Source organism: Macaca nemestrina, chromosome 9 (genome assembly GCF_043159975.1).
Source record: "Macaca nemestrina isolate mMacNem1 chromosome 9, mMacNem.hap1, whole genome shotgun sequence".
Taxonomy (NCBI): Eukaryota; Metazoa; Chordata; class Mammalia; order Primates; family Cercopithecidae; genus Macaca; species Macaca nemestrina.
Window position 1 is genome coordinate 125,999,026 of NC_092133.1, and position 21,783 is coordinate 126,020,808.

At 39.1% G+C, this 21,783-nt stretch overlaps 1 protein-coding gene across 1 annotated transcript in view; it reads right to left on the minus strand.

Annotated features, from left to right (window-relative positions):
* Positions 1-21,783, minus strand: part of LOC105488231 (mannose receptor C-type 1) — a 98,152-nt gene that overhangs the window by 61,524 nt on the left and 14,845 nt on the right. The window contains exons 3-6 of the mRNA XM_011752104.3: positions 19,456-19,629; positions 13,522-13,686; positions 6,307-6,420; positions 1,724-1,870 (exon numbers count right to left, since the gene is read on the minus strand). Coding sequence (XP_011750406.2) covers positions 1,724-1,870; positions 6,307-6,420; positions 13,522-13,686; positions 19,456-19,629 — 600 coding nt within the window. The remainder of the gene's footprint in view (positions 1-1,723; positions 1,871-6,306; positions 6,421-13,521; positions 13,687-19,455; positions 19,630-21,783) is intronic.

Below are 21,783 nucleotides of genomic sequence, written 5' to 3' on the forward strand. Positions count from 1 at the left end.
GGAAAAAATACACTATTTCTCCTAGAGGAGGAATAGTGGAGGTAAAATGCAAAAATGATGGGCTTTCCCTGAAGATACCCACTGTCATTATGGAGAGCCTGTAAAGTATAACCAAACCCAACATCCATGACCCTCATCTATATCTATTTAAGATCTTGGCCAAATCTACATCAATTAAAATCGCAAATACATCTCCTCCCTAATCCAACAAGTCCACTTCCAGGCATTACCATGTGCATGAAATGATGTGCATACAATGTATACAGTTATTCACTTCAGGACTGTTTGTATTAATAAAAGATTGGAAGTAAATTAAAAATCCATTAATAGGAGACTGGTCAAAAAAATATATGTGCTGTCTCTGCAATAGCTTTTGGACAGCCATGAAAATACACATAGAAGCTATTTATATTCTATATGGAATGATGTCCAAAATTGTTATTAAGTGGAAAACTTAGGGTAGAAACTAATATAGTATGTTGTCATTTGTATGAAACAAAAATCATTATAAATGTATATGTTTATATAGTCACAGAATAACTAAGGATACACACCCAGAAACAATTATTCTCCAGGAAGGTAAACTGGGTGTTACAGGTAAGAGGTAGGGAAAACCTTATTATTTATCATGTTGTACCTTTTGAATCTCTAGCCATGTCAAGCATATTTTAAAACACATGAAATTGTTTTCAAAGCCAATGAGAAAAAAAAATCAAGAATGTCACATTGTCAGGTTCCTCCAGCAGAAAAACAGAAATAAATTAAACCATTTAAAGCATTAGTTATCCCTCCAAAAACAGGTAATAATAAAAATATGTAGTTTGTCTTTCATCAATTTGAAGAAATAATTCTTGTCTTAGTAGTTTATTCTCCTATAAAATTGTAAGGGACAGCACAACTGATTTTTTTTTTTTCTTGAAGTCTAGCCGACATTTAAAATTCAGTTACAGGCCAGACATGATGGCTCATTCCTGTAATCCCAGCACTTTGGGAGGCTGAGGCGGGTAGATCACCCGAGGTCAGGAGTTCGAGACCAGCCTGGCCAACACAGTGAAACACCGTCTCTGCCAAAAATACAAAAATTAGCTGGGCATGATGGCACACATCTGTAATCCCAACTACTTGGCAGGCGGAGGGAGGAGAATCACTTGAACCCAGGAGGCGAAGGTTGCAGTGAGCTGAGATCGCGCCATTGTACTCCAGCCCGGGTGACAGAATGAGACTCTGTCTCAATAAATAAATAAAATTCAGTTACAACTTTTTAGATATTTTATTCCAGTCTATGAAAACTTCCATATAAGATGCTACACTGAATAGCATGGAAGCCCAAAGAGAGCCGTAAGGACCTAATATAAACATCCTGCCCAAATATTGACTTTCTCGCTTGGATTCTGGTTTTGCCAGGTGTGCAAGGTTTCTGTATCCTCTGAATATCTTTTTCCTCAACAATAGCATGTGAATAATGACACCTACCTCAGAACACTGCTTGTGAAGATAACGTTTTTATTTAGGTCAGAGGGTCTCTACAATGCCCAGACACCGCCGCACACTCAGGAAATGTTAGCAACCAGCACACAGAAATATTGCAGTAATATCATTCAGTTTACTCCATTGACTATCCACAAAACCTCTGGAGGCATTCCAACAGTCACACCTAAGCTGTAATGGTACTTATCTTTCAATTCTAATAGTTTGGGCACTTCAGACCCCATAGACCACTTACCTGAGGGAATAACAAAAGAATTCAAAGTAGTGTTGCCCTTTTTGCAAATATAGCCTAGTTTCTGAACACATTCCAGATTTTCCCATTTAGCATTTTTTCCAGGATTTAGTGACACACAGCTTTTTCCAGGTTCAGCTGATGGACTTCCTTTGAGGAAAAGGAAAAGTTAAAGTGGACTATTATAGCTATTCCCAGCAGAGAGCATCCCTCCCACGTGTCCTCATGTCTTCATCCTGGAGATTCAATGGACCCCCATTCTGTCTTTTGCTACACATTCACAAAAAAAATATTTACTGACTGCAGAGCAAAAGACAAGGTGGGTGTCTATTGTTTTCTTATTGTTGGATCACTCCAATACTTAGAAGGTTGATAAAGCAAATATACTTCTTTGAAACAACCTTTTTCCCCATTATCAACTAATAAAGTTACACCTTAAAACTTGAACAGTTGTCACAATGGATTACATTATCAAAGAAAGGTACCTAATGAAAAGAATGCATGATTATGCAGCCATAAAAAAAAAAACCGAAATCATCATGTCCTTTGCAGCAACATGGATGCAATTAGAGGCCATTATCCTAAGCGAATTAACACAGAACAGAAAGCCAAATAGCCACGTTCTCACTTCTAACTAGGAGCTAAATATTGAGTTCTCATGGACACAAAGATGGCAACAACAGAAACTGGGGACTATGAGATGGGGGAGGAATGGAGGGTAACAAAGTTTGAAAAACGAACTACTGGGTACTATGTTCTCTACCTGGGTGATGGGATGGATCATTTATATCCCAAACCTCAGCAACATGCAATTTACCTAGGTATGTAACAACCGTGTACATGTATCCCTGAATCTGAAAGTAGAAATTATTAAAAAGAAAGAATACATGATGTTCCAAACCAACCATGTTAAACATTATTAGGGCCGGGCACGGTGGCTCACGCCTGTAATCCCAGCACTTTGGGAGGCCAAGGCGGGTGGATCAACTGAGGTCAGGAATTTGAGATCAGCCTGGCCAACATGGTGAAACCCCATCTCTACTAAAAATACAAAAAAATCAACCAGGGAGGTGGCAGGTACCTGTAATCCCAGCTACTTGGGAGGCTGAGGCAGGAGAGTTGCTTGAACCTGGGAGGCAGAGGTTGCAGTGAGTGGAGATCACACTACTGCACTCCAGCCTGGGTGACAGAGTGAGACTCTGTCTCAAAAATAAAAATATAAAATAAATGGTGGAGAAAAAGCTAATGAGAGAGCTAGAAGGGCAACATGCTGTGCTCCCAGAACTAAAACTCTCTCACTATCTTCAACTCAGCCTATTGAAGAATACTTTCAGCAGCTATGCCTTATCCATTTCTTAGTGGAAACTGACTAAAGAACCTGATAAAGTCAGTGTTGCTAGTGGTATGAATACAGGCATTGATATATTTCACATGTGTTTTGCTATTCTAATATATGATTTAAAAACCAGTATTCCCCAAACTAGCTTCACCGTCCACCTGAAGACAGTGTGAATGAGCCACATTCTGCTCCACAAAGTCTGGAGCAGGTAATAACCTAAATAAAGGGTTTTTTAAAAAAAAGGTTTGGTGGTAATGGTTAGTAATAAGCATAAAGTAACCATAAATAATGGTTGGTAATAAGCATAAAGTTATCTTTTTTTTTTTGAGACGGAGTCTCGCTCTGTCATTCAGGCTGGAGTGCAGTGGCACGATCTCAGCTCACTGCAACCTCCTCCTCCCAGGTTCAAGCAGTTCTCTGCCTCAGCCTCCCGAGTAGCTGGGATTACAGGCACCGGCCACCACACCTGGCTAATTTTTGTATTTTTAGTAGAGATGGGGTTTCACCATCTTGACCAGGCTGGTCTTGAATTCCTGACCTCATGATCCACCTGCCTTGGCCTCCCAAAGTGCTGGGATTACAGGTGTGAGCCACCATGCCCAGCCAAAGTTATTTTAAAGTTAGTAATAAGCATAAAGTTATCATAAAGTTAGTAATAAGCATAAAGATATCTTAAATATTTGTTGATACAGTAACTAAAATAACAGGATAACTGAACTAACATATAAGGTATCAGCACTAAAAGGAAACTTTCAAGAAAAAAATACATTTTCTAGCTATTAGTTATTAATGTGTTAATTAGAAAATCATGTTATACATTTATTTATCAATACCTCTCTCAACTTTGAGACATTAATTAGTAGTTTTAATGTTTACCATAGTTATTATATATTTGAATTCACGCTTACACATCATTTATGCAAAATATTCTCACTTCAAAAGGGAATATATTTTAATAGATTCACTACTTGGTAATTATTCAATTGAATGCTTGACCGAACAATTTATATGAAACCGATTTTTAATTTCCACAAGATCTCTAATTTTCATTGGAAGAAACTCTCATACCATTTCGCAAAGCAATTTAATCTTGCGCCTACTTCTTAGGAATTGAGGTTTAATTTAAAAAAGCATTTACTTCCCTTTCTTAATCATATTCCACTTTCATTCTTTACTTCACCCAAAGTTAACTCAGAAATGTCCTCCCTGAACTTGTAGGATCCAAGTGGTTAAATATCATAATCATCACCCCTGATTGAATAAATTAAATGACTGCCTACTGTGCATAAAAATTTAGCAACACAGAAAAGAATACATTCTAGTCCCCTAATAAATTTTATTGTCTAATAAATCAGATTCAGCACAACCAGTACTCTCTAATTGCATCTGGCTGAATGGGTAGACAGACACCTAAAATCTTCACCCACAGAAAAATAATATTTTATATGTATTCTCTTGCCGTAAGTCTTCCCATATTCCAGAAATTTTGACTTCCCGCATTCCAGAAAAAAATAGAACTGATTATTAGCTCAAGACTTGTGTGACAGCACTGTAACCATCGTTTGTTGAAGTAATGCTTTGAAACTGGAATTTCATAGTAAAATATAATTTATTTAAACCAAAATATGTTCTCTAAAAATTTTCTCTCATGTTTTAGCATCTATTTGAAATGTTGTTTTATTGCAGTTTTTCTTCTTGTAATACAATAAACCAAATACAGAAAATGGAGAGTTTGGCCAGGTGCAGTGGCTCACGCCTGTAATCCCAGCACTCTGGGAGGCTGAGGCAGGCCACATCACCTGAGTTCAGAAGTTCCAGAGTAGCCTGGCCAATGTGGGGAAATCCCATCTCTACAAAAAATTAAAAAAAAAAAAAAATAGCCAGGCATGGTGGTGCATGCTTGTAATCCCAGCTACTTGGGAGGCTGAGGCACGAGAATCATTTGAGCCAGGAAGGCTGAGGTTGCAGTGAGCCGAGACTGCGCCACTGCACTCCAGCCTGGGCAACAGAGTGAGACCTTGTCTCAAAAAAAAAAAAAAAAAAAAAAGGAGAGTTTAATTTTCTAAGTCAAATACAAAAACCACTCAATGGCTTTAGAAAAGAAGTCTGACTATCTGAAGAATGCCGTATTATAATAGTATGGCCCATAGGAGAATTGATAAATAAAGATGTGACCAATATGATACTTCCGTCCTTTCCCACATCCATGGCAGACATCACTAATCATTAATTGCACTCTTTCCTAAAAAAAAAAAAAAAAAAAAAAAAGGCACTGGGGTGGGATTGAGCGGTGGGGATTGGATTCATACCCAATAGAAGGCCTCAAGTGGCTACTAACACTAGTTGATACTGGTGAATAAGATAAAAACTTTATATCTTGTTTTTGTTTTCTCTAAACAGTTGCTCAATATGTAAACTTATTTATTTCTCTAAACAGTTGCTCAATATGTAAACTTACGTAAACTTATTCTGTTACTTTTATGTTATGACAATGTGGAAACAATTAGCTCACAGCATTTTCTATCCTCTAAAAAATGAGAAAGTTGTTGTAGGTTTTATCATCCCCAACTGTTTTTCTATAAACTACAAACTGTCAAGAAACCTCTAATGAATTTTTATGCTAATATGGAATATCATAGGCTGTGACTGAGATACTATTTTTAATCCAGTGCTACTAAATCAAAAACAGGAAAGGGGGCTGTTAATGTAGATGTTAAAATCATTGTCACAAGGACAGCAAAATTGCAAATAGCTCATGACCCAAGGTACAGTCATAAAAAATTCTCCAACCCAAAATAATTTCAATCCACTTGTTCAACTTTACAAAGAGATGTTGGCCAATCCTCTCAAGGATGGTGACAAAGTCCATGCAACAGCAAGTACATAGTAACAACGCAGCTAGCATATTTAGGAAGTCATGTTTAAGAGTAGCTACAACATCTGCTTTTGAATGTAATACCCAACAAATCAGGGATACACTGAGAATTGAAACTTTAAACAGAGACCTTTATTGATTTGTGTGAGAATCCTGGCAGACAAATCCCTATCCCAGGAAGCTGGTATATAACCTTAAGGTTTAGTATATGGAAATCTAGCTGGTAGATTTCAAAGCAAGGTGAAATGAACTGTATTTGATGAAGTCTAACAATTCTTCTCTTTGAGATCAACAGGTGAGATAATAAAGGTCTTCAAGGCATCTAGATGACTTAAATTTGGATTAATTCAGCACAGACAGGCTTAACCCTACCTGGTAACCAGTTCAAATATCGGAACGGACTGCGGTCACTCCACTGCCAACCGCTGTTGAAGCTCAGACTGTTAAGTCCAATCCAGAGTCCTGAGGTCAAGGAACTGGTTAATCCTATATTTTTAAAGAAAGCAAAACAAACAAATAAGAAACTGCCATTCAGAAAACAGTTGAAATTAAATTCAGAATTAAGTGTTTGACTCAAAATGTAATTGAGGGAAGTCACAATAATCATGCCTACCATGTCTCCTTCGATTCTCCTGACAATCTAAGGCAAGTAAAATTATTACCTTCATTGATAGGTGGGGAAACTGAGGCAGAGGGAGCATAGGTAACCTGGAAAGATTTTTAAGGTTCCAACCCAGATCCAATGAGGCTTCAAACCCTATCATCTTAACTATTATCTACTTTCTCAAGGATAGTGTCAAAGATAGTGTTGTGTGAATATGACTAAGTATTACCTCAACTGCGTATTTCAAAACTTATTTTAAGAATTTTATTTTATGATTTTTTAAAGTCAATTTCTCTTCTTCATTAAAATGATGATTAAATACAAATCACTAAGGGCTTATGCTAACACCAAGGATGCTTTGCTTAAGCAGTTAAGAAATCAAAATTACAATTACAATGTTTCAAATTCTGTACTACGACTGATGTGGAAGTCATAAAACTACAAACAACACGGACCTCATTTCTTCAACAGGAAACACTCTAACCTATTATTACCACTATCATTTTTTTTTTTTTTTTTTTTTTTGAGACAGAGTCTCACGCTGTCACCCAGGCTGGAGTTCAGTGGCATAATCTCCACTCACTGCAACCTCCGCCTCTCGGGTTCAAGTGATTCTCCTGCCTCAGCCTCCCTAGTAGCTGGGATTACAGGTGATGGCCACCATGCCTGGCTAATTTATTTTTGTATTTTTAGTAGAGATGGGATTTCACTATGTTGGTCAGGCTGGTCTCAAACTCCTGACCTCAGGTGATCCGCCCACCTCTGACTCCCAATGTGCTGGGATTAGAGGCGTGAGCCACCGTGCCCAGCCACTTCTATCTTTTTTAAACCATCAATGAGAATTCTCTGTTCTGAGTTATTTTAATTGATTAAAAGCAATTAATTAAAATAATAACTATCCTTTGGCTTTTAAAAACATTTTTAAAATTTATTTTTATTTTTTAGAGATGAAGTCTCACTATGGTGCTCAGGTTGCTCTCAAACTCCTGGGCCCAAGCGGTCCTCCTACCTCAGTCTCCTAAGTAGCTGAGACTACGGGTTGCACAACACTGTACTCAACAACCTTTAAAAGAAATTCTTTAAAATAATTTTCACAAATTATTTAAAGTTGTACTAACTTGAATAATACTTATCTCTCTACTTGCAGAGATGTATTCTACAGGACATGCTCCTAAAAGTAGCATTTTCATACTAGCTATTCCCAAAACCAATTACTCTGGGATTTTAAAAAACTTAGTTAAGAAAATAAGTGTATTTAAGTTTTAAAAATTGTAAATAATTTGCTGATTAAAGAATTGAAGTCAGTTTTGTCTGAGATCACGTAACTAAATTACTGTGTTTGGCATAAGAAATGATAATAGCTCTTTAAGAGAAATATCTTTTGACATTTTTTACCAGCTCTAAGTACTTATAAACTTGTCTTGAAAAATTGAATTAGTTAATACTTTTTAAAACAAGGCCTGACATACGGTATGTGCCCAATAAATGTTAAGTTACTACTGTTATTATTACCATTATTATTATTATCAATAGCTTCATATTGAATTAAGGTTGGCAAAAGGTGTGACTTTGAAACAAAATTCAAACCTTGGATTAAAATATATCTCTTAAAGCAGATGAGTGTTGTCCACAAATAATTTTCTCTAATATGCTTTTGTAATTTTATAAAAGAACAGACCAAAATATTTTAGTATTGCCTCACAAAGCAACAATTCCATGTGCTAAATTTTTGTTGTTTGTTTTGTTTTGTTTCCAGATACCAACTCAAACCAGAAATTTTTTTGTACAGTTAGGGTCTTGCTATAGTGCCCAGGCTGGTCTTGAACTCCTGAACTCAAACAATCCTCCCACCTCAGCCTCCCAAAGCACTGGGATTACAGACCTAAGCTACCACGTCCAGCCTCACATGCTCAAGGCGTAAGTTTTCTGCATACGTTGTCTGAACTTGTTAATTGTCTGAAATGGTTATATACCAACTTTGAACTTAGATGTGATAGAAGAGACAAAAAAGTCCAATATTACACTGTTATTTTTATTTTCGTGTTTTGTTTTTTTTTTTTCTTATTGAGGTCCAATGTGTTTTTCAGGCAGTACCAAAGGAAACTGGTAAAAACAATCGGGAAACAAGTCAAATTTCACTTCCTACATCTTATTTCAGTTCTGTAAATCCTCATCCTGCACATAAGGAGTCATAAATCTGATTCAGGACTCAGGGACTCCATAGAGTGTCCCAACATTTTTCAGGGTAGAAACAGAAGGGAAGACGATAAAACAGCTGTGGGTAGTGCACAAACGTGTTGCCAGGCAGAAACATTTCACCCGGCAGATAATATGAAATCAGATCACCACCAATCTGGAATACATTTACTGGAGCCAGGAAATGTTGACAAAATTAAAGGTTCTCATCAGTGCTTTGGGAACCAGCGGATCCCCAGGTGTTCTGTGCGTGAGACACAGGCAGAGTTAAATGAAAGATGGCTGAATTCCAGTTCAGCTATTTTCTAAACAGTAGGCATTAAGCAAGTTCCCTAACTTCTCCCTCCTAGTCTGTTATCTCATCTATACTGTGGGGCTAATAATATTCATTCATGAAGTTGCTGTAGGCTTTAGAACTAAAGCCCAGAATCTACTACATGGTAGCTCTTCAGTAATGGCAGGCAATTTAATCACAGAGTCATCAAACCAGGTTCTACATTTTTAAACAATGACCCTGACTCTGGCCGAGAATGGTGGCTCACACCTGTAATCCCAGCACTTTAGTAGGCGGAGGCTGGCGGATCAGCTGAGCTCGGGAGTTCAAAACCATCCTGGGCAACATGGTGAAACCCCGTCTTTACTAAAATACAAAACATTAGCTGGGTGTGGTGGCACGTGCCTGTAGCCCCAGCTACTCAGGAGGCTGAGGCACAAGAATTACTTAAGCCCTGGTGCCACTGCAGTCCAGCCTGGCGACAGAGTAAGACTCCGTCTCAAAAAAAAAAAAAAAAAAAAAAAAATACTGACTTTTCAAAACCCTCATATAAAAGAAAACTTATTTAAAAGTGTAAATATTTTGTAGGTTGTTTTTTCATTTTAATGGCATGTTTTCCAAAAGAGAGTGGATCGCAATCACACACTCACACCACTATTTTCGATTCTTCCCCAATATATCTCAATCAATGCTGAGTGTCATCCCTTTCTTTCAAATAAACAGTGGGGAGAGAACATCTTTCCCCTATTTTTTAAATTCCCTGTCAGATTTTTTCTTGTTCTAATGCCTGATATTTTTTACTTAAAGAAAGGCAGGAAGTACTACAAATCTCATTAGAGATGCCATTCTTATCCAGATGCCAGTGAAAATTTGCTGACTGAAATTCCGGAGGCTTGGATAAGATTCAAGTCAATATCTGAGGTGAACCCAGCCTCTGAATCTCCTGGGGCTTGTTTGCTGTCCTGATGGACACAAGAATAGCCCTTGCTGATTAGGGAAGCATTTCCTGCAGCCAGAGTCCGATAGCAGAGTCCGGAGACCAGGAAATGAGTCTGTGCCTGGGCAAAGCCGCTGTCGGCTCAGATCCTTCGTTCCTTCTGTGTAGCTGGTGGAGAGAGCACAAAGTAACCTGTGCTCTGTCCCCGGGCTTCCAAGAGATAACACACCCCATAAACAAATTCAAACACAAAACCAGAAGCACACCAACTGAAACCATTTCACCTCTGCATCTCTGATATATATATATTTTTTATTTTCTTTTTTTTTCTTTTTTCTTTTTTTATTTTTATTTATTTATTTTTTTGAGACGAGTTTCACTCTTGTTGCCCAGGCTGGAGTGCAATGGTGCGATCTTGACTCACTGCAGCCTCCACCTCCCAGGTTCAAGCCATTCTCCTGCCTCAGCCTCCCAAGTAGCTGGGATTGCAGGAGCCTGACACCACGCCTGGCTAATTTTTTGTATTTTCAGTAGAGACAACATATCACCATATTGGCCAGGCGGGTCTCAAACTCCTACCTCAGGTGATCTACCCACCTCGGCCTCCCAAAGTGCTATGAATAGAAGCGTGAGCCACTGTGCCCAGACCACCTCTGATACATTTTCTCTCGTGCCTGCAGGTCTGCCCAAATAACCCCAGGACTGCCTCGAATCATCTTTTCTTTTCCTTCATCATCTACATAAATTTACTTTTGTCTCTTCTGTACTTTCTCCTCTTCCTCCTTATTTTTGTGCATGGTTGTAAATATGAATCACTCCAATCCTTTGTGTTCCACTATTAGAACGGTCCTAAAGGCCAATGCAAAACAGGATAATTGAGTAGACAGAGGAAGAACCCTATCTCTAAGACTATGAATGCACAGTGACGTCATACTGCTTTCTATCCTCAGTCTCCTTAACAATAACTTATAGGAGAGAGGTGTTCTGGTTGGTGACGGGTGTCATCTGAAAATAGCTGGACAAAGGTAGGTGCTAAGAAACGAGGCCAGGTAGGGAGTATGCTCTTGCCCTTACATGGGTTCACACACATTAACTCCTTTAACAGACAAGGTCACCAAGGCACAGGTGCCTCAGGAAATCCCCACGAGCTCCCCCAGTTTCACAGAGCTAGGACCTAGGCAGTCTGGCTCCAGGATCTTTGTTCTTAGCCCCTCTGCTCCGCTGCCTGGTGTTGGCACCTGGATGCAGCAGGAACCCACACAGTGTTTTACCAGATAATGGTCTTTCAACCAGCTGCCTCAGAATCACCTGGGAGTTTGATGAAAGGCAGATTCTTGTGCCCTGAGTCACACCTACTGATCTAGAATCTTCCGGGTCTTGGCCCAGGCATCATCACTTTAACAGAATTCTAAGGTGATGAATAAGCCACTTCCCACAGAAGAACCACTGCATTTACTGTCTTCTTGCCATGAACTCTCTAGTTTTCCAAACAGGAGATTGATTTTCTAAGTATTTTTATTTTGCTGCACGTGTCAGTCAGCAAACGTTCAGCAAGACTCTTCCTTGGAAGGCTCTGTGTGAATCTCCTTGTGGGAAGAGGGGACATAGATATTCACAAGACATTCCCCATTTTCAGCTATTTCCCCCTCTGACACAATCTCCACATGGCCTTCAGTTTGCTTTCCATGCAGGACTTGTTGTAATTGGTACCTATTCATTTGTTTGTTTTCTTGTTTACATCTGTTTTTTCCCATTGGACTTGAAGCTGCATGTGGACAAGATAGGGTCAGCTTTGATGTCCCCAGGACCTAGCACAAAGCCTGGCACATGGGTACCAGGTATCTTGGGAATGAGCGAATGAATGAGTAAATAAATAATAACAAATTAATGTATTTATAGTGTTGTCGAGGAAGCAGGACATATGTGTAACTATTATATTAATAAAAGTGGTAATAAGCAAATAAGAGAAATGCAGATGGAAACAGAATTGCATTTCAACTGTATACAATGGTGAGAATTCCAGCCAAAAGAAATGACATGGGAAAAGATGTGAGGGTGAGAATGGATGAGGAAAATCAAGGAACCCAAGACTTCTCTTTTGTCGGGACTGCAAAATGCAAGACCGGGAACTGTACAGATGTTTGGCAGATGGCAACCTTGAATGTCAGGCAAAATGTATTTTGTTAATTATTTGATGGAAAATGAGAAGACACAGGGATTTTTTGAACACGGCAGTCATAGGAGCAGAGACAGATTAATATTAATCTAGCCGTGTCCCAAGAAACCGGAGGGAGGAGATTTTGGGGGCAAGAAATCAGGGATGCTTTTGCTCCCACACTAATTTCTGGTCCTAATCTCTCTGTTTCCCCAAGTGTATATTTTAGAACCTAAGACAGATACTCTCTTCTCAAGCAAACTTTAGCTCTTTTAGTCTTCACAATCTAATAAGAACAGATGTTTTAAAAACAAACACATTGGCTGGGTGCAGTGGCTCACGCCTGTAATCCCAGCACTTTGGTAGGCCAAAGTAGGTGGATCATCTGAGGCCAGGAGTTCATGACCAGCCTGGCCAACATGGAGAAACCCGGTCTTTACTAAAAATACAAAAATTAGCTGGGTGTGGTGGCAGGCGCCTGTAATCCCAGCTACTTGGGAGGCTGAGGCAGGAGAATCACCTGAACCCAGGAGGTGGAGGTTACAGTGAGCCGAGATCGCGCCATTGCACTCCAGCCTGGGCTACAAGAGGGAAACTCCATCTCAAAACAAAACAAAACACAACACAACAACAACCCAACCAAACACACTGTGGAAAGAGTATCAATAAAAACCGAAAACTGGTAGAGCCTGGGAGTTCAAGGGACGGGAGGCAAAAAGAACTCAGGGTTTCAGGATTTCAAAGCAGCCTTTGACTTGTCCCTGCCAGTGGTAGCGCTGTTTTAATTGATCATTTTGACCTCTATGAGGCTAATGAAAGACTTGTGGCTTCAGGTTAGACCTGGATGATGGATACTCGACCAAGAGGCTTCAGGTTAGACCTGGATGATGGATACTTGACCAAGAGGCTCAGGTTAGACCTGGATGATGGATACTTGACCAAGAGGCTCAGGTTAGACCTGGATGATGGATACTTGACCAAGAGGCTCAGGTTAGACCTGGATGATGGATACTTGACCAAGAGGCTTCAGGTTAGACCTGGATGATGGATACTTGACCAAGATTGTTCCACTGCCTTGCATCCAAGAACGACATCATTAATCGACTGTGGCATATTTTACTCTGATTCTAGATTAGCCCTCAGAATCCCTCTTAGCAATTTTTTGCTAAGAGACTCTAGCCTCTTTTGTAAGAGGCTCTAGAGACTCTTACAACCAACAGTTGAATGAGGAGATGAGAGCTATTTGCCATTCCTGGTGTCCTTTACAGAGTACAGATTTGCATAACATCTGCATAAACTGCTTAAGAACTGCTTCTGTCATATAACATCTATAAACACTTGTGCTGTTGACTTGTAAGTTAAATTATACAAAAATAAAGCACTCTTGATTTTACTTGTGACTTTTCTTTTCATGTCATTACCTGTCAGGTATGTTTGTTCATGTATCTCTGTGATGCTCAGGAGCTCAGCGTTTTGCTGTTGGCAGCTTTTCCTTGCCTGGTGCCACATTAAAGCGGATTTGGAATTTATCTGGTAGGAAATGCTGGTCAGCGGGTCTTTATTCCATAAGCTTTCACTGCCCTCAACTGTGAAAGAAATCAGATGGAATTTGATGCATTATGCATGGAAAACACTTTCAGTGAATAGCATTATTTAAACCAGCCTAGGAGTATTTTTGCCTGAAGCACTTTCTTTCTTTCCTTTTTTTCCCCCTGCTTCTACTTCTTTTTCTTTTTCTATTTTTTGAGACAGAGTCTTGCTCTGTTATCCAGGCTGGAGGGCAGTGCTGTGATTTTGGCTCACTGTACCCTCCAACTCCTGGGGTTAAACAATCCTCCCACCTCAGTTTACCGAGTAGCTGGGACTCCAGGCATGCACCACCATACCTGGCTAATTTTTTAAATTTTTGCAGAAATGAGGTCTCGCAATGTTGCCCAGGCTAGTCTAAAACTCCAGTTCTCAAGCCATTCTCCTGCCTCGGCTTCCTAATGTGCTGGGATTACAAATGTGAGCTACCATGCTCGGACTGTTTTACTTGTTTTTAAGGTGGCTTTGAGATTTTCTTTACTCCTGAAATGAAGTAGGAGGTGGGGGATGAGGTTTCAAAGGATCAACTACATCCAGTCTCTTCCCCCTTCCTAAAGAAAGAAAGGCAGGCACCATCTCCCTTTCAGGATCAGTTGAGTTGGGAAGTGAGACAAATGGAAAGACAATAGACCTTGGATACTACAAAAGGTGGGAGGGTGAGGATTGAAAAATTATCTGTTGGGTACAATATTCACAGTTCAGGTGATGGGTACACTAAAAAACCAGACTTTGCCATGATGCAATATATGCATGCAAGACATCTGCACATATACCCCCTAAATATATAAAAATAAAAATAAAACCTTTTTTTTGTTTGTCTGTTTGTTTGTTTGAGACGGAGTCTCGCTCTGTCGACTAGGCTGGAGTGCAGTGGCGTGATCTCGGCTCACTGCAAGCTCTGCCTCCCGGGTTCATGCCATTCTCCTGCCTCAGCCTCCCCAGCAGCTAGGAATACAGGCGCCCGCCGCCACGCGTGGCTAATTTTTGTATTTTTAGTAGAGACAGGTTTCACCGTGTTAGCCAGGATGGTCTCGATCTCCTGACCTTGTGATCCACCCACCTCGGCCTCCCAAAGTGAATAAAACTTGTTTTAAAAGAACAGACACCAGCCCAAATTCCTTGATCTAGCAAAGTAAGGCAGGGAAAGCAAAGAAAATAAACGTACATCTTCTCGGCAGGTAGATATTTTGCCTTTGCCTGCACATTCTAGTTTGGTCTTTCTGGAAGCATAAGGTTGTCAGCAGGGAAGGTAACAGACTCCTGCAGACAGACTGGCCTGGACCTGCACCTGAGGTCCTATAGCTCACTGGAGACTTGACTTCAGATAAATTATTAACTTTCGGAGTCTCGTTTTCTCATTGCTAGAATATATTTAATACAGGTGGAGCTCTTAGCAATAGCAAACGTTGCTTGTAACTTTTTCATTCCACAGAGTAAAAAAATCACAAGCTGATTTCTTCCTTTGCTGTGTTATGATTCCTAATAAATTCCATAAACCTGATTGTACTCTATAAGCAGCCAATAATGTATAGATAAATATTACTGATAGTCTTTCACATATATGATGTTTGTGAAGCCAGTAAACAAATGAAAGGTTTTTGCATGCTTCGTATAGTGCATATTTCTTTTTTCTTTTTAATAATATAAAATTCTGCTTACAAGCCATGTGAAGTAATAATCTTTTCATTTATTTGTAAGGAGAAAAGGAAGTATTATATAACTTCTCTGAAAATGTTCTGAGAAATACTCAATTTGCTAAGAAATTAGGCAATTTTCCATAAGCACATAGCCTACACTCTTGTAAGTCTTAACTGTATCTAATTGCCCTTTATATCTGATGAGGAAGTGATCATAGACCTTTTTGTAATATGCAAACCACACACCATGATATGAAACTTGTGGTCCCATGACATATCGAAGAGGAAGAAAACATATCAAAATTTGATTCAGGCAATAGCATAGAAATTTTTAAGATGCTTTAACTACAAAATCATCATATGTTTACATAAAAATAAATTTGAATCAGTAATACTAAATTTATAATGATCTGAGCTCTTGTTAGTTTCATGTCTATGTCAGTGAGACCATTCAAATGAGATTAATTTGGGGTATATTTGAAGATAGAGATGTTTTAAACAACTCGTTTTAGACACGTGGAGGAAGGTTTTGTTTATAATATGGTAGAAAATGCCGCGCGCCCTGGCTCATAATTGCAATCCCAGCACTTTCGGAGTCTGAGGTGGGTGGATCTCGAGGTCAGGAGTTCCAGATCAGCCTGACCAACATGGTGAAACTCCGTCTCTACTAAAAATACAAAAAAAAAAAAAAAAAAAAAAAATTAGCCAGGTGTGGTACAAAAAAAATTAGCCAGGTGTGGCGGTACACACCTGTAATTCCAGCTACTCAGGAGGCTGAGGCAGGAGAATCGCTTGAACCCGGGAGGCAGAGGTTGCAGTGAGCCGAGATCATACCACTGTACTCCAGCCTGAGTGACAGAGCAAGACTCCGTCTACAAATATATATATATACACACACACATACACACACACACATACACAGAGAAAATATATATAGAGATATAGAAAATATATATAAATATATATATATAGAAAATGTGAGATATAAAAAAGGGTTTTATTGTTGTTGTTGTTGTTGTTGTTTAACCTAGGAATGGAGGCAAGTGACATAAATTACATAAGAAGGAAACGCAATTGGCTTTTCACTTAAAGAAAGTATATTTTAAACCAAGGGATTTAAACATATTTCTCAATGAATGTATAGGTTTGCTGATTGCATACCATCTCCCCAAGGAGTTCAAATTCCCACAGTGAACCAACACAACTGATGTTGGAAGCTAAAGTTGCTACAGAGAATTGAGAGAACCAAGACTTTTCCTTTTCCTGTTCTCATGATACTTGAAAATAATGTCTCCATGGAAGGAAAGCATTACAATAAATGATGCAACAGACAATGGAGAGCATCTATTAAGTGTTACTAGGTTAATAACTAGTTCCTCATCCTCCTGTATAAAACCTGCCAGTTTTAAAGCTGATCTAAAATAAAATGCTTGGCCAGGCGCGGTGGCTCACGCCTGTAATCCCAACACTTTGGTAGGCCGAGGTGGGTAGATCATTTGATGTCAGGAGTTCGAGACCAGCCTGGGCAACATGGTGAAACCCCATCTCTACTAAAAATACAAAAACTAGCCGGGCATGATGGTGGGTGCTTATAATCCCAGCTACTCAGGAGGCTGAGGCAAGAGAATCACTTGAGCCTGGGAGGCAGAGGTTGTGGTGAGCCAAGATCATGCCAATGCACTCCAGTCTGGGTGACAGAGTGAGACCCTGTCTCAAAAATAAATAAATAAATAAAATAAAAAACTCTTTTGAAAAGAACACAAAATGAAACAGATTGTAAGACTATAAAGCCCTTTAAGAAAGATATTAAATGTACAAAATGTGCTCTAAAATTTTAATGCATATTGAAATCAAACAATTTATTTTCTATGATTATTTTACATTTAACAGGAAAAAATATGTAATTTGACAGTGAAGGCATAAATACAAGTAATAAGACTAAAAATTATTCCACTGAACAAACTCAAGATATGTCTCCAACGTACATCCAAGGATTTCCAAGGTTGTGAGTTTTCTTTGTGATTAGTAACTTAGCATTTGTCCTCCACATTTCATTCATGAAATCACACGTTCATCTAACTCTTTTGTCAATTTCACTTATGTGGAGGATGCTATAGTTGGACCTGTGAAATAGAAACCCTTAAGAAACTACATGAAACAGATTAAGAAAATATCATTCTTATTAAGTAAAGGAGAAAGGCACTTTCAATCACTTGAAAACCAAGTATTGCTTTATCTTAGGAAAAAATTGCTCAATGTGTTTCGGACAAAAATATTTCAAATACAAATATTCGACATCTATAAACCTTCAATGGACATCAAATGTCTTTCTAAAGATTGACATTAGAGAGACAAATAGAACTACCTCAGTTAAGACCGAGAGAGCAGTGTTGCTATGAACAGAAAGCCTGTGGGCTTTTGTGAGTATTCATTCGGAATGGAGAGACTGCACTCTGAAGAAAATTACAATAGTATACAGGTATCAGAAATTAAATTTACTTTTAATGGGATAATTAGGGATTATAAATCCAGAGAGACAAATAAGGACAATTCTTAGAATTCTGGCTTTCATTTGGCAAACTCAGATATTTTTGTAAGTCGTTCTGTTTTGCAATAATGCTTGAAATAGTGTGATTACGTGTGGGGTTGTGGTCTGGAAAGGTGAGTTGTGATTCTATTGTGACTCAGGCAGTGTCATAATCATTCCAGACCATATCGAATGCTCTTTGCTCTGCCCAGTCCCTTTGCAGGGCAGCAGGAGAAAGAGTTCTGGATGATACCAGGAAACAAGAGCTGCTCTGATCTGGTCTAAAGTAGCAGGTGAGAGGTTGGGGGTAAGAAGTTTGGGAAGGGTGGAGCCAGTGTCAGGAAGAGGGTGTCTGGTGATGGCGAACGTGAAGCACAGAGGAATGCTTCCTTTTCCTCTTTTCTCAGCCCCAGCTCTGCCTCGCAACATGATGCCCTTCTCCACCCCACCTAAAATTGGCTTCACTATTTGCTTACAGATTTTTCAGCGTGGAAGAACACCAAGAATTCATCTGCTCTGGTGCTTTCCCACCAAGATAATGCAATACTACTTATTTTGCATCCTTGCAATTAAACTTGAATTTTCATTTTAAGAAACCTTGAAGCATATAAATTACCCATTTCCATTGATTTCTAGCTGTGTGAAACTAAATGGCACTCTTCTTAATTTAAACGTAAGAAGAGTATCATGACTACCATTTTCACTGTGAAGAACGCTTTTGACGACATTGACACAAAATTCAGGACCTTCATGTCTTTCTCCATCAAACCACATGCTTGTGGCTTCCTTTGAATTCTGTTTTTGATCTACGGTTTCATAAAGGTAAGGCATTTCAGAGATGAGGGAATAATAGCATGCCTACCTACCTCCAGTGTTAAGTATATATTATATTGTGTACAGGATAATTTTCACTGAGTAACTGATAGTTGGCAAAAATACAGAGGTCATGGCCAGGCGCGGTGGCTCACGCCTGTAATCCCAGCACTTTGGGAGGCCGAGGCAGGCAGATCACGAGGTCAGGAGATCGAGACCATCCTGGCTAACACGGTGAAACCCTGTCTCTACTAAAAATACAAAAAATTAGCCGGGCATGGCGGTGGGCCCCTGTAGTCCCAGCTACTCGGGAGGCTGAGGCAGGAGAATGACGTGAACCCGGGAGGCAGAGCTTGCAGTGAGCTGAGATCGCACCACTGCACTCCAGCCTGGGCGACAGAGCGAGACTCCGTCTCAATAAATAAATAAATAAAGAGGTCACTTGATAGAGGGAATGTTGGGACCATGGGGGTGCAGTCTAGTCCTCATAGCATGATCTCAGGGAATGCTGAGATAGTAGGGGTGAGTCTAGTCTTGCTGGCAAAATCAAAATACACATACAAAGACTACAGTAGAAAGTCCAACATCTGTGTTCTAGTCCTCAGCCAATATAGATCATTTTCTCCATTGAAAAATGGAAATAATGACATCTGTAAAAGGCTGTAGTAGGTACAATGAGGTTGCAAACGTGAAATAACTTTGGGGGAAAATGCTCTAGATAAATTCAAGGTCTTTCACTACATTCTTAGACTAAATGTACCCAACTTTTCTTGGTGATAAACAGTACTTACATTTCAATGGACAATATCCAAATAGCTTGTCTGTGTCATAGTCAGTAGTGGTTCCACACCAGAGCCATCCGTCTGACCGCCCAGCACTCGTGCAATCTGCATACCACTTGTTTTCAAACTTGAATGGGAATGCACAGGTTGCTCCATTGGCGTTGCCCAGTAGTGTATACATGGCTGGAAAAACACATTGACTTGAACTTGGAATGTGAGTGATATTTCTGAACATTGACTTTCCAATCAGAAGCCTACTGAAGGAATTGGTCTTACTCTTCTGATCACACTTGGTGCACCCACACAGGGATGTTTGTTGTTGTTGTTCTTATTTTTTTTTCCTCCTCCTTCTACTCTAGTCTTTTGCTGGGTACATAGAGCAGTCTGTACTTAGCAAATAACTCTTAGTGCCACTTCATTTCCACTGTGTTTTGGAACATTTTCAAATGAGACTAATTTGTTAAGTTATACCTTTTGAAAATGTTCCAATGGTACAATTCAAAGTGGTACCAATAACAGTGGAAAATGAAGTGGTACTAGTTAAAGTGGTAATAATAATTCATAGTACCACTTCATTTTCTACTATCTTTTCCGTCTTCCTCTATTGACACCAGCTTTAACTTCTGAATTTCCTCTGAAACAGTTCTCTATCTTGATTAGAATCATTAAGCTTTGGAATCTCTAGATAAAAAATAACTCCTGAAATCAAGCAATCCTCTCTCCTTAGCCTCCCAAGGTGCTGGGATTACAGGGACGAGCCACCACGCCTGCCAGCTTTATTAACTAACTGTATTTAATAATTACTGAGCCATTCTATACAACCAACACTGATGAGGCCAAAAGAATCCCAACTACCTCACTGACACATCATGTAACTGCCGTCAATTTACTCTTCTTACAGTCTGAACTTCCAAACAACCATCAAATCCATCTAAGTATACAATTCTGGTTCCATTCTTCTAAAATAATTCCTATTTTCAAAAAGTTCCACCATTCCACCCCCTCCCCCATGTTCTCATCAGAGATAAAGAGACCCTACAATACATCCTCTCAACACTGTCTTCAATGTGTGTTCCCAATCTCATGGTCACACTGAGGAGCTAGAACTGAGAGACGGGATCATCTTAAGTGCTGGGAGATCTTTGGAGAGTTTGCAAAATGTAGTCAATGGACCCTATGCTGCAGAATCACCCAGGTCTTCATAGAAATCATTGAATAGATTCCTGGGCTTTTTCCCAATATACATATTAAGAATCTAGTAGAACGGGGAGCTTAGGATCTGTAGTTTTAACTAACTCTCCAATTGATTCTTAAGCATATTAAAGTTTGAGAACTATCAGCCCAAACCCTATGCATATTTGTCTCAAAACCAGTGGGGAAACAGAAACGGTAGGGGGTGAGGGAAGTATATTATATTTTAAAATAAAATAAAAATCCAATTTCTTAGCACCAATCTTCCTCAAGTTCAACTCCTCAATTAGCACAATTGACCCATCTGTGGAATTTGACTCGGTCAAGTTTAATTCACCCTTCTCCTTCCTTGTAATTTTCTATTGAGTTTTTCCTGAAAGGTTCTTTTGTGTTCACTTAGCTTGCCTCTCATATCACTTCTAAAGCTATGTTTGAAAAATGCTTCAAAATAACTTCTTTCTGAGCCCTTCTCTCACCCTACTTCAATTCCTACTCTCCCCTGTTCTGCATGTAAATAGAAAATAGAAAGCTCACAAATTATTACAAAGAACTAAATTGCTCTGCTCAGTCTTAGCTGAGATAAGCTAGGTTCAACCAATCTTAGTAGCCCAGTAACATAGCAATTTTGGAAACAGGTTATCTCTTGCCCCCAAAAGTAGGCTCTTTCTCTGACCTTGAGGTTGTTCTAGATAACATTTCAAAATAACCAAGTATCCAAACCTAAAATGTGATTATAACATCATCTGACTAAAGAGACCAGCCTTTGTAACAAGGCTGCAAGTTGTTTTGTATTTTTGTTTTATTTTCTGTGCAGCCACCAGATAATGAAATTTGGTCAATATAAGAAAGAACTAAATACTCTGATTTTATTTAACCTTCAAGAGGTCAAGAAACCAACTACATATAAGAGGATTCCTCCCACCACATTGGTGGTATCACCTTCTCTGATGGCTAACTAAATAGACTGCATATTAATTTACAAGCTAATCCTTCACATTTTATAATCGTCTAATTTTTACAGTCTCTAAATACCCATAACCTGACAAAACAAATCAGAAACATTTAGAACCCCATGTTGTCAAGGGATCTGCCAAGATTTCATCTTAGGCAATCTGAATTAGGAAAGAATGTTCTATGGATCATTTT